Consider the following 16,656-nt stretch of genomic DNA (forward strand, 5'->3'; position numbering starts at 1 on the left):
AAAAAAAAAAAAAAAAAAGATAGCAATCATGGATACCAGAGACAATGGGAAGAGGGTGGGACATGGCAGAGGATTAGGGGTAGGGAATCAAGGATGGCAAAAAAAATAAATAAATAAAAAGCAAAATGTACAAGACATAAGAAATGGAAAATTGTTGATAACATGTATGTTGATGTGCTTGATTGAGCCAACAGACAGTGTATTTTGGATGGCAAATTCATTTTGTATACTCTAATGATGTATAGCGTATTAATGTTAAAAAAGAAAAATTAATAAAAAAATAAATAAATAAAAATTAAAAAAATAAAGAATTCGTTTTCTGACATTTCTGTGTATTTCTCTGTGCTGTCCTCTGTTGGTGAGCAGCTACTACACTCTCCTGGGGGAGAGTTACTACCTTGTTTTCCCATGTTTCTTCTAGATCTGTGCTGGTTTCTAGTCATCTGATGCAGTATTCACTTTTTCCTATTTATTCAAGTAGATTCTGTAATAGTGGTAGAAGGAATTTCACCCTTAGTTCCAAGGTGTGTTTCTACTGGAGGGCTCTGTCTTACAGTTCAAAGCAGTTATGGGTAACTTCAGTTGCTTGGCTTCTCTGCCAAACATTCAGCTCTTAATGAGGTGGTGGCAAGGTAAGGAAATGTAACTTAGTGAAGAGTGTCAAGTCAAGCACTGCGTAAAGCACAGTCCATGAGTTGGTGTGCCCAAAGTCCTGATGTACTCCCAGGCCCTGAGTGCAGGCTCACCCAAGGAGGCCTGCCCAGACCAGGCTTAAGCATCCTGGTGGACAGGCAGGGCTAGCCCAGGCTGCCGGAGCAATGGGCAACAGTGTGGCAAAAGTCCCAAAGTTGTTCCCAGGCCCTGAGCGTGGGTTCACCTAAGGAGGCCTGCCCAGACCAGGCTTCAAGTCCTAATGAATTTTCTGTCTCCCAGTTCTGTAGGCACTAGAACTGTCTTAAAATAGAGACCCTACAGGCCATCAGGTGGCATAGTGGCTAAAGTGCTGGACTTCTACATGGTCGACTGCAGTTTGAGTCTCAGACATGGTAGCTTGTTTCCCCACTTTCTCTCTCTCTCTCTCTCTCTCTGTCTCTGTCTTTGTCTCTGTCTTGCTCTAGTGACCATATGTGCACTATAGGAAATTAACAGTAATAATAATAAATAAAATTAAATACGTTTAAATGAGAGCTAATTTCCTGAATCCTAAATATTATTTTTTGAGCCTAACTAAACAGTTTATTCCCCAGTACACTTATATATTCTCTAATCTTTGAGATAAGAGAGAAAAACTCATTTTTCACTTAATGAACTTATGGTAGCAGAAATTGGTGTTTATAAAATAGTTTGATGGGAGGCAAGGGAACCAATCATATGTTTGTCAAGTGAAAGTGGAGTGGTCACTGTCCCCAAAGGTGGCAGAACCTGTCCCTGATGCTTGACTGTTGACAAGGTGCTTTTGCTGGGTTGGAATTTTCCTCTGAGGACCCCAGGCCCTGCCATAAGGGATAGGTCATCTGGGTGATTAATGAGGCCAATATGAGAGCCAGAAAGGTGTTAGGAGGGAATTGAGCTGTGTGTATTCAAAAGACCATAGGACAGAACAGATCTGTTGGGCCAGAAGGTGTGGGTGCCACCAGGCCCAGGTGCATCCACATCCAGTGATCTGTTAATGCCTGGGCAGCTACAGGTCAGGCCCAAGGCTGCTATCTGAGCTTCAGGCTCAGAAGGAGGGTCTCTCTCCACACTGGTAGCTATTGCTTCCTGAGAAGGCTAATGTTTATTCTTTGGTTCAGTAAAGGTTTCCAAATGTCTTGCTAAAGTGAAGTGCCCTTAGAAGGAATGACATCAGTATCTCATCACGTGGTTATAATATGACTATATGCGAATGGTCATGTGATCCTTCCTAGGCAGCACGTCTGATAAAGGAAATTGCTGGAGACTTTGGGAACCAGGCATGGAGCGAAAAAAGGGTAGTGTTAAGGAAGGGGAAGGAGAAGCTGTTTCCCGGTGTGGGGAGGAGCCCCCTAGGGAGGACATCCTCCAGACTCAAGTGTCTGGCTAAATGATACGGCTGGCATCTGGGATTTGTTTACAGAGATTCCAGTGTGTAAGGATGTGTGTGTATGTGGGAGCACATGGGCTCATGTGACGTGTGTGTGGGTTTCATGTGCATGTATGTGCATGTGCCTGTGTGTCTGTGAAGGTGGACAAGGGGTACACATGTGTATGCATGCACCCTGCCTGGGTGCATGCATGTGCAAATATGTGTGTACCGATGGTAATAGATTAGACCAAATTGGCTGGATGTTGAAAATAGTTGATACTAGAATGCACTCATGGAATTTCTTTCTCCTTTTCTCTGTATCTCTGTGTGCACTTGAAAATTTCTATCATAAATATAGTTTAAAATTAATTAGTGAAAAGTATATGAATGAACAAGTTCATGTTGGTATGGATAAGAAAAATTCCTTGTCAGTTTCCTTGATCTGCCTGTTTCTGTGATGGTAATTGTCTAAAACTTACTGTCTATGGTGTTTTGTGTTGATTCTACAAAATAATGTATTGGATCATCAGAAAAGTCATGACCTATTTTTCTGTTTTTCTATGCAAAAATGCATCATGAATTTTTTGATGACCCAATATTTATAGTCTGTCTCTCCATTCCATTTTTTTCATCTTATAGCACTTCCTGAGAGCTAGCAAACTTAAGTTGGAAATTTGGGTAGGCAGAGAATGAAATTGGGTAAACACTAATGAGTCGTTTTGGGGCCACAAATGCAGAATGTGTAAGACAGAGCTGTCTTTGGATGTGCTTGCTTCACATTTATTAGGGAGTGAATCCCCTTGTGAATGATTGATGCTTTCTAACTAAAGTTTGGACAGGCATGGGTAGATGATGTTTGCGTGACATGTCCACAATGGGCTATTCAATATGACAGCTCAAGGAGTTTGGGCCAGAAAGACTTATGCAAGGAAGAACTTTTTAAAAAGTGTTATAATTAGGCAACTTTGTATATACTGGAGAAATATTGACAATGAGAGAAAGGTTGAACTCAAGTTCAGTACAGGTTTTCTTAAAGGGCAAAATGAATTTCTTTTTGCCCCCCCCCCTTTTTTTTAAATTTTGCCATATGGCACATGTGCTCACCGGAGAGAGGGAAAGTGAGAAATTGCACCGTTCCTTCCCCCGCCCAGGGTGATGGCCATACTGCAATCCTTTGGGACTCCACCCACACAGCCAGCCATGTGGGATCCAGCTGCCTTAACGTCCATGCAACCTGGCTGATCCAGCAAAAATCATTTTTATTTATAAAGAATTATTTTATTTTATTTATAATTTGACCAGAGGGGGAGAGAGGGGGGGACGGGAGTGAGAAACTGAGCCACCAGGTCCAGGACTTGAACTGCGGTCAGCCATATAAAAGTCCAGCACCTTTAACCACCATGCCACCTGCTGGCCCCCAAAATGAATTACTCATGAGATTTTGTGATGGAGGACTTGGTTGTCTGCAGACCTTGAGGGACAGGTCTTCAGAGGAGGTGATAGATGCAGCATGGACATGACCCACCTATCCTCTTGCCATACACTGTATAGCTTGTACCTGAATGAAACTTCAGCCAGAAATAGGCTTGGTCCAGGGGAAAACATCTGGAAAAGATGTCAAGGTCAGAGTATGCTCCTGGAAGAATTTCTGTGTTCACTTTCTTCCTGATACAGCAGCTATTTCTGAGTCATCCTTCAAATCCAGCCAGTTGGAGGCAGGTGCCACCTTTCTAAGAACAGAATGTCAACCTTGTGGGTCATGGAAAGCTTTGCCACCAGCATGGGTGTAGGCATTCAGGCTGTCCTCAGGGTCATCCACTTCCAGTGCCAGTGGGTTTAGAATTCTATTTGCTTGTTCCACATTCTCTGTGGCAAGTGTGTGGGGCCTTGGGCAGATGGGCTGGCCCCCAACATGGTGTTTAGTGTCAGGAATGTAAGTGTCAGAGCTGTTCCTGAAGAGCTGACATCTTGGGGACCTTTCTGGAACTTTTTAGGTGAAGGAAGGAGCAGGTGCGAGGCCTATACTTCATGCTAACTGCAGTAGCATCTGTTCAGCTCCTTTCTTTCTCCTATGGCTTTCTAATCTTTTCCTTGTACATGATTTTAATTTGGGGGGATTTAATCATATGTATGTGTTAAGACAGAGGTTGAGGCAGGCAGGGCTCCTAGCCGCGAGGCTGAGGCCTCTGCCCTCAGCTGTGGGTAACCCTGACCCCAGCTTTCCCTCTGTATATGCCTCTCAGTGGAGCCCAGTATTTGCACACTCAGAAAAGCACTGCTTTGAGCTGCAAAAATTAGTGTCGCTCTTTTGTCCACCCTCATCTCTACAGAGTTGCATGTTTTCTTATGTGATGTTCAGATTCTCATTAAAGTAACTTTGCTTTATGACTTCACTGAGAAGAGCACAGTCAGTGGGAAAAGTATCGCAAGGGAGTGTCCCAGATGGGGATTGTCCCTTCCACAGAGTGGCAGATCTCCGTTCCCCACTCAGGACAGTGTCAGGTGTACAAGTTGGGTTGTCACCATGACTTCATGAAAATTTCATATAAAGAGAAATGTCTTCACTGTTGATAGAAATCTACAATGAGGAAAATATGAACTAAACACTTAAATGAACACAGCTTTGAAAATTTAATGCTGCTGAGTTTACGCAGAGAGATTACTATGTTTGGTGTTCTCTGTTCCCGTAACAAGATTCAGTAGGCAAAGCCAGTGAGCCAGGTCTCTGGTCCACAGCAGTGACCAGGTGTGCATGGCTCATACCAAACCATCTAGGAATGGAGAGATGGGACTAATTCACTGCAATTTGCTGCAATTTTGTGGCATTTTTCGTTCTAGGCATGCTGACTACTTTGGGGGCTTTTATTTTATTTCCTGAATCATATAATTGCAAATCATTATCACTGGTATGGCTGATGGGAATAGGGAAAGTGAATTGGGCTGATTTTGCGGTCAGTTGTCTTCCTGTGGGGTGGCTGGGCACGTGAGCAATAATCTTGCATGGGCCAGTGGTTCCTGTTGCTGCTGCAACTAGGGAGAGTCTCACATGCAGGGTCTGCTTGAGGACCACATTCCGTATCAGTGCTGGCAACTTGGAAGCTTCCCGTGCTTTGTGTCTGCAGAGTCTGTGCCCTCCAGTGATTTCAGCCATACGTATCAGTTATTTCATTGAGGCATGACGTGAAGAAAAGGTGGATCGCGTCCCTTTGGTTGAGGAAGTTCCCCTAGTGCACCAGATGTATCTGCTTCTGTGGTCTTTGAGTGTTACAAAATGCAAGCACTTGGTATTCGTGTATTGGGTATATATTGTTTTCTTGGGTCCTTTTGTCTCTACTGTAATAATTATAATCACGGTCTTATTGGAGGGAAACATACAAGCAACCTTTTAATAAGACCCAGTGAATGTACTAGCCATGTGCTGACCACTTTCTGCTGTCCTTCACATTTATCCCTCTCAACAAACTGATGAGAATGCCGTTCTTAGCCCTGTTTTACAAATGAGGACACTGAGGCCAGGCAAGCTAGCTAACCTGGTTAAGTTTGCGGAGCTAGTGGGCAACAGGACTGATATTGGATCCCAGTTGCGCAGACTTCAAAGTCCATGCCCCTGAGCTAGTAGCTGTTCACAAAGAGAGAAGGGACTGCAGAGCTTTGTTCGCGTCCCCAGTACCTAAGGCAAAGCAGTGTCGTGCCAGGAGTGGAGCCATGTCTTGGATTCTTACCTCTTCTCTCTTTGTCACCCTCTCTCAGGACGCAGGGAGCCAGCAGATAGGTTTCTTGCTTGGAAGCTGTGGCGTTACTGTAGCCTTGACTAGCGACGCTTGTCACAAAGGACTACCAAAAAGCCCGACAGGAGAGATCCCACAGTTTAAAGGTATGCCGAGGCCCTTGAGCACTCCCTCATTTCCCCTGCATCCTTCTGTCAGGACACAGGCTCTTAATCAGTGGAGTTCACACTGTTGCTTCCGTGGAGGCACACAGCTTTTCGTTCGTTAATGTCTCTGACAACAAGTTGCAGGTTATCAGCCTTTGGGGTGACATGATTGAAGGTGGTGGCTTGGGTGCTTTCTTGTCGATGTCCAAGATTTGATGAAAACCAGAAAGATTCAGTCCGGCTCGATGTGGCATTTGAAAGCATGGCATGTGGATGGAGAGAGAAATGCTATAGACCTATTAATATTTTCTGGGTAGCATTTACTGACAAGGAACTTGTTTTTTATTTCCAAGGTTGGCCAAAGCTACTGTGGTTCGTCACAGAGTCAAAACACCTCTCAAAGCCTCCTCGAGATTGGTTCCCACACATTAAAGATGCAAATAATGACACTGCTTATATTGAGGTAAGCCACGCATGTCTCCCTCCCCTGGATCGGGCTGGGGTGTGTACTTTGGGAATTAACATGCATTTCTGATGGTCACACAAGCTCCAGAAGTAAAGAACGCAAAGCATCTCAGGTAACTATTAACAGAAGGGCGGATGGATGTGGATCAGAACTTTGCCTCTTGCTACCACTCTTCCTCGTTTTCTCTCTCATTTCAGTACAAGACGTGTAAGGATGGGAGCGTGCTTGGCGTGACTGTGACGAGGATTGCGCTGCTGACGCACTGCCAGGCTTTGACACAGGCATGCGGCTACACAGAAGGTATGGACAGCCCCTTCTCATGACCCCTTGAGACCATGGTTCTGCAAAATGCCATGTTGACCAGGGGCACCTGAGAGGGAGACTATTACCACTAACTGCAAAAGTATTATTAAGTTTGTGTCCTTCTCAGTTAAATGTCAGCTTCCAAATGGTGGAGTGAGTGTGTCAGCTCAGGCTGCTCTAACAAAATACCACAACCTGGCAGCTTAAACAACAGGCATTTATGGTCTCACATTTCTGGGTGCTGGAAGTTCAAAATCGGGATGCCTGTGGGTTGGTCACTGGTGAGGATTTGATTCCTGGTTTGCAGAGTACCCATTCTTGCTGGGTCCTTTACCATGCTAGAAGAGGAGGGAGAGAGAGAGAGATCTTCCTCTTCTTATTAGGATGCCAATTGGGGCCCATTTATATGACTTGATTTAACATTAATTACCTTTTTAAAGGCCTCATTGGGACCAGCAGATGCCACAATGGTTATGTCATTGGGCTTCCACTTGGTCAACTGTGGTTCAAGTCCCAAACCTGGTGACTTAAAAAACTCAAACCATGCGTGCGTGTGTGCATGCCCAAAATCTCAAGAGCAGACTGGAAGAGAAGGGGTTGTGTTGTGGACATCCCCTCAGGGGGTGGGGAAGTGTTGATTTCTCACTTTCTGTTTCTCTGGCGAGCACACGCACCCTATAGCAAAATCTCTCTCTTAAACAAAAACAGAAAGACCCTATTTAGTCATACTGGGCACTAGGACATTAATACATGAATTTGGGGACATAATGTCCAGAACATTTAGCTAACACCATAGGTGTCCATCCCTGCCAGCACATCACTCTCTCTTTAGGAATTTGTTTTATATAAATAAAAATAAAACAGGACCTGCAGGTGATTTGGTGAAGGTACTGGACTCCCACATGACCAACCGCAGTTTGAATCCCAGACCTAGAGACTTCAAAATCACGCCAGGTGTGTGTGCGTGCAAGACCAAAATCCCAAGAGGAGAATGGAGAAAAGACTGCAGTGTGGCCCTCCTCCCAGGGGCGATTTCTCACTTTCCCTCTCTGTGTCTCTTTCTGGCAAGTACACGCCCTATGGCAAAAACCTTAAAGCAAAACAAAACTCATGTTTCATTCAGCCCACCCCTACCAAGTGCATCATAATATCTGAGTGTGGGAGCTCTGTGGGGGAGGTGATAACAATTGCTTTTCATGGTGTATTTTCTTCCTCCTGAATGTGATAGTTACAGGAGGCAAAGAAGAAATAGACACAGCCATGGTAATAACCTGAATTGAGCATAGAAAAGGACAGGTTAAAGCAGATCACCAAGACTGTCGTCTTTGCTCCTGGTGTGTTGCTCCCATATTCAAGTACCCTTACAGGGTTACAGAAGGCACCCACCACACAGCATCTCAGTCTGAACCTGTTGCTCCACTTTGGAATGAAACACTTTTTCCAGCTTATATTCTCTCCTCATCCTTCTGATAATCCTTCTTGTTAAAACAAACAAACAAACAAACAAACAAAAACAGTGCACCTGTTGGTGGAGCTATTCTACTTGTGTGTGGTCCTGTACCTTTTCCAGGCTTGGAGGCATGCTGCCCATAATCACCACCACTCTATTTTTCATAGCTCATGACCTGCATTCCCTGGCCCTATGTCTTATAGGCCCAGGGCTGTCACTGCTGTGGAATTGGGAAGGAATATTTAGATATAGATATACATATAGGTATTTACTCATTATTTTTACTGAAAAATAATACTTTTATAAAACGGCATCTGGAATGTTTCCTTCAAGCATGTTTATTTTGAAAGTTCATCTGTTTACCATCCATATTTTTTTCCTATTTCATAATTTCTTATTAACATTTCATTGTCATACATCTTTCTGTGATATATATATATATATGAATTCTTCAAACATGCATGCAGTGCACAAAAATCAAGGATAATACTATATTCATCATTTCAACAAAGGATACAGTATGATGTGTACTGTTAATTGTATAAGATTGAAAGTGTCTGTTTTTATCACTCATTTGTGATATGCCAACCTATTTGTCCCATCCCTGCATTCCTATGTCTGTGAAATGCTCTTTTCCTGATACCTTCCTATCCCTCCTCATGTCCCAACCCCTATGCAGACTGTGGTATCTAGAGTTGTTCCCTTTAGTTTTCTGTTTTCAAATCTTTCCATTTCTGCCACAGAGCACAGACATTTAATATAGAGTGAGTGAATACGTGCAAACTATGTTTGGCTTTCATAATCTGGCTTATTTCACTTGGAATTATATATTCTAGATCTGACCACTTTGTATCAAATGACAGACTCTCTTTGTTCTTTACAGCTAAGTAGCATTCCATGGTGTATATGTGCCACATTTTTCTAATCCAGCCATCAGCTGTTAGACACTTAGGTTGATTCCCTATCTTAGCTTTTGTGAATAATGCTGCAGTAAATGTGTTTGTGCAGGTATCTTTCCAACTAAGTATTTTCCTTTTCTTCAAGTAAATACTTAGGAACAGAATCACTGGGTCATATGGTAGTTCTATTTGTAAATTTTTGAGGAACCTCCATATTGTTTTCTACCGTGGCTGTACTAATTTACATTCCTGCCAACAGTGCAGGAAGATTGCCTTTTCATCACACTTCTCACCACAGCCTTGCCAGCACTTGTTCTTTTATTATTATTATTATCATTATCATTATCATAGCCCTCTGTCTAGGGTTAGGTAATAATACCTCATTGTGGTTTTGATTACATTTCCATTATGGAGAGAGATGTTGAACATTTTTTCATATGGTTTTTGTCCATTCGTATGTCCTTTTTTGAGAGATTTGTGTCCTTCTCAGTTAAATGTCAGCTTCCAAATGGTGGAGTGAGTGTGTCAGCTCAGGCTGCTCTAACAAAATACCCCAACCTAGACCTGGCAGCTTAAACAACAGGCATTTATGGTCTCACATTTCTGGGTGCTGGAAGTTCAAAATCGGGATGCCTGTGGGTTGGTCACTGGTGAGGATTTGATTCCTGGTTTGCAGAGTACCCATTCTTGCTGGGTCCTTTACCATGCTAGAAGAGGAGGGAGAGAGAGAGAGATCTTCCTCTTCTTATTAGGATGCCAATTGGGGCCCATTTATATGACTTGATTTAACATTAATTACCTTTTTAAAGGCCTCATTGGGACCAGCAGATGCCACAATGGTTATGTCATTGGGCTTCCACTTGGTCAACTGTGGTTCAAGTCCCAAACCTGGTGACTTAAAAAACTCAAACCATGCGTGCGTGTGTGCATGCCCAAAATCTCAAGAGCAGACTGGAAGAGAAGGGGTTGTGTTGTGGACATCCCCTCAGGGGGTGGGGAAGTGTTGATTTCTCACTTTCTGTTTCTCTGGCGAGCACACGCACCCTATAGCAAAATCTCTCTCTTAAACAAAAACAGAAAGACCCTATTTAGTCATACTGGGCACTAGGACATTAATACATGAATTTGGGGACATAATGTCCAGAACATTTAGCTAACACCATAGGTGTCCATCCCTGCCAGCACATCACTCTCTCTTTAGGAATTTGTTTTATATAAATAAAAATAAAACAGGACCTGCAGGTGATTTGGTGAAGGTACTGGACTCCCACATGACCAACCGCAGTTTGAATCCCAGACCTAGAGACTTCAAAATCACGCCAGGTGTGTGTGCGTGCAAGACCAAAATCCCAAGAGGAGAATGGAGAAAAGACTGCAGTGTGGCCCTCCTCCCAGGGGCGATTTCTCACTTTCCCTCTCTGTGTCTCTTTCTGGCAAGTACACGCCCTATGGCAAAAACCTTAAAGCAAAACAAAACTCATGTTTCATTCAGCCCACCCCTACCAAGTGCATCATAATATCTGAGTGTGGGAGCTCTGTGGGGGAGGTGATAACAATTGCTTTTCATGGTGTATTTTCTTCCTCCTGAATGTGATAGTTACAGGAGGCAAAGAAGAAATAGACACAGCCATGGTAATAACCTGAATTGAGCATAGAAAAGGACAGGTTAAAGCAGATCACCAAGACTGTCGTCTTTGCTCCTGGTGTGTTGCTCCCATATTCAAGTACCCTTACAGGGTTACAGAAGGCACCCACCACACAGCATCTCAGTCTGAACCTGTTGCTCCACTTTGGAATGAAACACTTTTTCCAGCTTATATTCTCTCCTCATCCTTCTGATAATCCTTCTTGTTAAAACAAACAAACAAACAAACAAACAAAAACAGTGCACCTGTTGGTGGAGCTATTCTACTTGTGTGTGGTCCTGTACCTTTTCCAGGCTTGGAGGCATGCTGCCCATAATCACCACCACTCTATTTTTCATAGCTCATGACCTGCATTCCCTGGCCCTATGTCTTATAGGCCCAGGGCTGTCACTGCTGTGGAATTGGGAAGGAATATTTAGATATAGATATACATATAGGTATTTACTCATTATTTTTACTGAAAAATAATACTTTTATAAAACGGCATCTGGAATGTTTCCTTCAAGCATGTTTATTTTGAAAGTTCATCTGTTTACCATCCATATTTTTTTCCTATTTCATAATTTCTTATTAACATTTCATTGTCATACATCTTTCTGTGATATATATATATATATGAATTCTTCAAACATGCATGCAGTGCACAAAAATCAAGGATAATACTATATTCATCATTTCAACAAAGGATACAGTATGATGTGTACTGTTAATTGTATAAGATTGAAAGTGTCTGTTTTTATCACTCATTTGTGATATGCCAACCTATTTGTCCCATCCCTGCATTCCTATGTCTGTGAAATGCTCTTTTCCTGATACCTTCCTATCCCTCCTCATGTCCCAACCCCTATGCAGACTGTGGTATCTAGAGTTGTTCCCTTTAGTTTTCTGTTTTCAAATCTTTCCATTTCTGCCACAGAGCACAGACATTTAATATAGAGTGAGTGAATACGTGCAAACTATGTTTGGCTTTCATAATCTGGCTTATTTCACTTGGAATTATATATTCTAGATCTGACCACTTTGTATCAAATGACAGACTCTCTTTGTTCTTTACAGCTAAGTAGCATTCCATGGTGTATATGTGCCACATTTTTCTAATCCAGCCATCAGCTGTTAGACACTTAGGTTGATTCCCTATCTTAGCTTTTGTGAATAATGCTGCAGTAAATGTGTTTGTGCAGGTATCTTTCCAACTAAGTATTTTCCTTTTCTTCAAGTAAATACTTAGGAACAGAATCACTGGGTCATATGGTAGTTCTATTTGTAAATTTTTGAGGAACCTCCATATTGTTTTCTACCGTGGCTGTACTAATTTACATTCCTGCCAACAGTGCAGGAAGATTGCCTTTTCATCACACTTCTCACCACAGCCTTGCCAGCACTTGTTCTTTTATTATTATTATTATCATTATCATTATCATAGCCCTCTGTCTAGGGTTAGGTAATAATACCTCATTGTGGTTTTGATTACATTTCCATTATGGAGAGAGATGTTGAACATTTTTTCATATGGTTTTTGTCCATTCGTATGTCCTTTTTTGAGAGATATCTATTCAGATCTAGTGTCCATTTTTTAATTGAATTGTTAGTTTTTCAGTAGGTAAACTACTTGAATTCCCTATATATTCTGATTATTAATCCCTTATCTGAAGGAAAGTTCATGAGTATTTTCTCCCATTCTGTGGGTTATCTATTTATTGTTTCATTTGCTGTGCAGAAGCTTTTTAGTTCAATGTAATCCCACTTGTCTATTTTTTGCCCTCTGTATTTTAAACTATGAAAGGGTAGTGGGGGTATAATACTGAGCCTTTGGCAAGTGTGCCCAGAAGGAACACATGGGAACGTAGGACGAGGTGTTGACACATGCCCAGGGCCATGAGCAGAGGCGTGTTGGAGCCATGCGTAGGCAGCTGAAGCAGTTGCTCAACTCCCTGGCTTCAGAAGGAAGTCAGCACTGTCAGTGGCTGGCACTCCACTTGGTTTCTATCTTCCATGATAATAATCATTTTCAGTGCCCATAATAATAACTGTTTTCAGTGCCCCCTGTAATCCTTAAATACTAACCCCTTATTGTTTCATTTGCTGTGCAGAAGCTTTTTAGTTCAATGTAATCCCACTTGTCTATTTTTTGCCCTCTGTATTTTAAACTATGAAAGGGTAGTGGGGGTATAATACTGAGCCTTTGGCAAGTGTGCCCAGAAGGAACACATGGGAACGTAGGACGAGGTGTTGACACATGCCCAGGGCCATGAGCAGAGGCGTGTTGGAGCCATGCGTAGGCAGCTGAAGCAGTTGCTCAACTCCCTGGCTTCAGAAGGAAGTCAGCACTGTCAGTGGCTGGCACTCCACTTGGTTTCTATCTTCCATGATAATAATCATTTTCAGTGCCCATAATAATAACTGTTTTCAGTGCCCCCTGTAATCCTTAAATACTAACCCCATTGCTGTCTTTCCATAGTCACTTACCTGCTTTATTCCCCCAACCCCACCCTCACAGATGTCCATAAGATCAGCACAGTCCCCTCCATTGCCCCAAACTGGTTTCCTCCTCCAAACAAGCCATGCTTCTCCCTCCCTGGTCCACATGGGGAAAATGGAAAATGAGAAAGGCAGGGAGGGGGGAAATAAATATATAGGCAGAGAGAGAATAAGACATTTTAAATGATAGTGTGGGAGGCTTTTGCTGTCCATTTATGTGTCAGGATATTCATCTAGAAACACTCTCAGGTTGGACAGCACTTTTAAATAGCCCATAGGAAGCTGTAGAATTTCTGCAGAGATAAAGTGAAGTGATATTTTTTCCAAGATCTGTTATTACCCGTATGTGATGTTGGATTTTCTTTGCACTTTGCTTTGTGCCACTTATCATAAGTAAAAATCTTCTTACTTTTTATTGCACAGCCGAAACCATCGTGAATGTGCTGGATTTCAAGAAGGATGTGGGTCTCTGGCACGGCATCCTGACAGTAAGTGAGGCCCCTGCCCTCCTTGCCTTGCTGTGGCTACCGACACATGAGTATGTGCCATGTGTGTATCAGCTTGCAAAAGTCCTTGTCCCTGTGCTGTAACAAACTCATGATTGCCAGGAGCTTTATATTGTCCCCTAATGCAGCTTGCAAATAGCACAACAGAGACCATTAGTTTCACCCTCTATAACTTACTTAACTCCTAGACCTACATATCGAGGTTTTGGCTGCTGCGAGGAGCATTTTTAATGCTCAAATGAAGTTCAGTGTCTTTCTTCCCCTGCTTTTGGCATTTGAGATTTCTTAGTTATGTTATGGATGCCTTGGTGTTTTTGGTTTTTTGTTTTTTTGTTTTTCTTCCTGTGAGTCAGTGTCGGTGAGTATTTAGGGGATCTACTAGTCTATTATTCTATAGGTAAAAAGTATTTTATGGATTTGCCCTTGCAGCTGAAGATTCAGCTTGAGTTGAAGGGAGATGTTGTCTTATTATTGTCAGGGCCACTTGTCAGATGATGGCAGTGTCAGGCTGTGGGCAATTCTAACAGAGGACTAAGCTTACTATTTGTTTAAGATGCAGCTGGCACTCAAAAATATGTGGCGCATAACTTATAATCTCCTCACGTCTGTCTCACATGTGATAATTTTCACACATTCATATTTTAATAGTTTCCTATGCTGAAACTGTCTTTTCTGAAGTAGAAAATGCTAGTAATTTCTTTTTTAAATGAGTGATAGGAATATAAATGTAGACAGTGGGGTGTGTTGCTTCTTCATAAGCCAGCATTTGTACAAGCAGGAGGAAGCACATAACTGTATCCTCGACCACATCTCTGTGGCTACAGACCTGCTGGCTTATTTCCCTGACGTGGAAGGTCTCTGAAATCTAGATACACTGGGTGATAAGATACAGAGATGCAACTCTAAATGCTGGCAAGAGAGGTGTGTGAGAGTAGTAAAAAAGCTCTAGCTTTGGGATTAGGGGGCTGGGTTCATGTCCCACTCCTGCCTTTGATAGCTTTGTGCTTTAGTGGGCACTTGTGCACAATGAAATTATCGCCACACCTCTGAACCTCAATTTTCTCTCTGTCAAGTGAAAATGGCAATCCTATCTGATAGGTGTGGGGTGAGAATTATGTGGCCCAATGTTTAATAACCAGTGTCCCCCTGCATGCTTGATGTGTGAGTTTCAAGGATCACTTCTTCAAGAACAGAAAGCTGCTGTTACTGTGGTTCACTCCTGTTATTAGAATGCCTGTAAGAGTAAGGTCATCCCTGTCAGCCCTGCTCTCTAAAGCTCTGTAGTGGCCTTACCTCCTGGGAAGTGGCTCCTTGGTTGATACTGTTGTCCCAATGGCTACTGTTGCTGTGGATCACTGCTGGCAGGAATTAGCTGTTTGAATTTCTTTTGCCACCAGGTTCTAGAGCAAGACAAGTCTCTGACCAGGTAGCAACACACACTCTGTAGCAGCATCATTCTGAAAGGTACTCTGGTAACAGGGAGGAAGCTGCAGCAAGCGGGACATGCTAGTGTAGATGGGAGGAGCTGGTAGGCACCAAGCTCAATCATGGTAGGGAAGGCGTATGTTTTCTTCCATTTAGAGTTTCATGATTGAACCAAGAGCTTGCTAGAATGGTCTGTGCCCTCTTATCCTGTCCTCTTGCCCAGTTGCCTACAAAAATCCTAACACAAAGCCAACCAAAGAAGACTTGGTCTGACACTCACTGCCCGTAGCCCCTGTGACTGCAAAGTTGGAGGCAGTGTATGTTGCACAAAATCAATGCCTGTGCAAGTGTGCAAGCCCTAGCCACAGCAGGCAGGAACTCACTGTTTGGATTTAAGGGTATTTTGGTCATCTGTTTCGAAGCAGTAGCTCTTTTAAGGGTCTAGGACTGGATGGGAGACTGAACATTACTTAGGTTCCTTTTCTTTGTCTATTTCTGGGTTAACATTTAATTAGCTAGATACATTTTCATGAAATAAAAAATTAGTGTAATAGACTAGAAAGGTCTACAAGAACATGAAAGGTCATTAAAAATGATGCTCATGCAACTAATGGTTTCACTTTATGAGATGTGGACTCAGTCTTCTGTCCGGCGTAGTTTGGGCAGACCAGCAGCAGAGGGGATGAGGCAACTTTTGGAAATCACTTTCCCTCTGATTCTTTTTTAAGGATTCTTTCCACCAAGATACACACCAGTGCCACTGCACCCCACTCACCCTAAGAAAGCTCTCTCGAACTCCGCGCCTCAGGGGCCAGTGTGGCAGCCTCTGGTGTCTGTTTCCTGCCAGCCAAGCCTTGGGTTACTTGTCTTTAGCCCTGAGGTGGATGAACCTTCTCCTCCTCTGTCCATAGCTGCTTTGTTTACCTCTTGCATGTGTGTTTGCTCATGGATTTCAGAGTGTCATGAACATGATGCACGTGATCAGCATCCCGTACTCGCTGATGAAGGTGAACCCCCTCTCCTGGATCCAGAAGGTCTGCCAGTACAAAGGTTGGTTTCCACAGTGGCTCAGGGGTATTTGGTGACAAATGACCATTAACCACTGTTATTGACCAATTCTTGACCCAATCATTGAGATTACCTCTTTTTTTGGTATCAGACAGTCTGACTCTGATGGTAGCATGTATTAACTTCTGCCTTTTTTTTTTTTTTTTTTTTTTTAGCAAAAGTGGCCTGTGTGAAGTCAAGGGACATGCACTGGGCACTAGTAGCACACAGAGATCAAAGAGACATCAACCTCTCCTCTCTGCGGATGTTAATAGTGGCCGACGGAGCAAATCCCTGTACGTGAAGTGTCCGTGGTTAACTGGACAGACAAGCGTGGGGGATAGAGATCCTGATTTTTCTTGTTTTATTCTTTGTGCTTTGATTTTCCTTTTCCTTATCTTTATCTTAGCTATGAAGTTGTCCTAAAGTAACCAAATAGTATTATTCACTGTAGCCTAAAGGTACAGTCATATAATGGTTAAGAACTAGGCGCTTAAAGGTACATAGCCCTGTGATTA

At 42.8% G+C, this 16,656-nt stretch overlaps 1 protein-coding gene across 1 annotated transcript in view; it reads left to right on the plus strand.

Annotated features, from left to right (window-relative positions):
- DIP2C (DIP2 acetate--CoA ligase C (putative)) overlaps positions 1-16,656 on the plus strand; it is a 213,468-nt gene that overhangs the window by 96,436 nt on the left and 100,376 nt on the right. Inside the window, exons 11-16 of the mRNA XM_027775359.1 lie at positions 5,795-5,918; positions 6,272-6,381; positions 6,582-6,684; positions 13,584-13,648; positions 16,048-16,141; positions 16,315-16,434. Of these exons, the coding sequence (XP_027631160.1) occupies positions 5,795-5,918; positions 6,272-6,381; positions 6,582-6,684; positions 13,584-13,648; positions 16,048-16,141; positions 16,315-16,434 (616 nt within the window). The remainder of the gene's footprint in view (positions 1-5,794; positions 5,919-6,271; positions 6,382-6,581; positions 6,685-13,583; positions 13,649-16,047; positions 16,142-16,314; positions 16,435-16,656) is intronic.

This window comes from Tupaia chinensis, unplaced genomic scaffold (assembly GCF_000334495.1).
Source record: "Tupaia chinensis unplaced genomic scaffold, TupChi_1.0 Scaffold000052_1, whole genome shotgun sequence".
NCBI classification, from domain to species: Eukaryota; Metazoa; Chordata; class Mammalia; order Scandentia; family Tupaiidae; genus Tupaia; species Tupaia belangeri.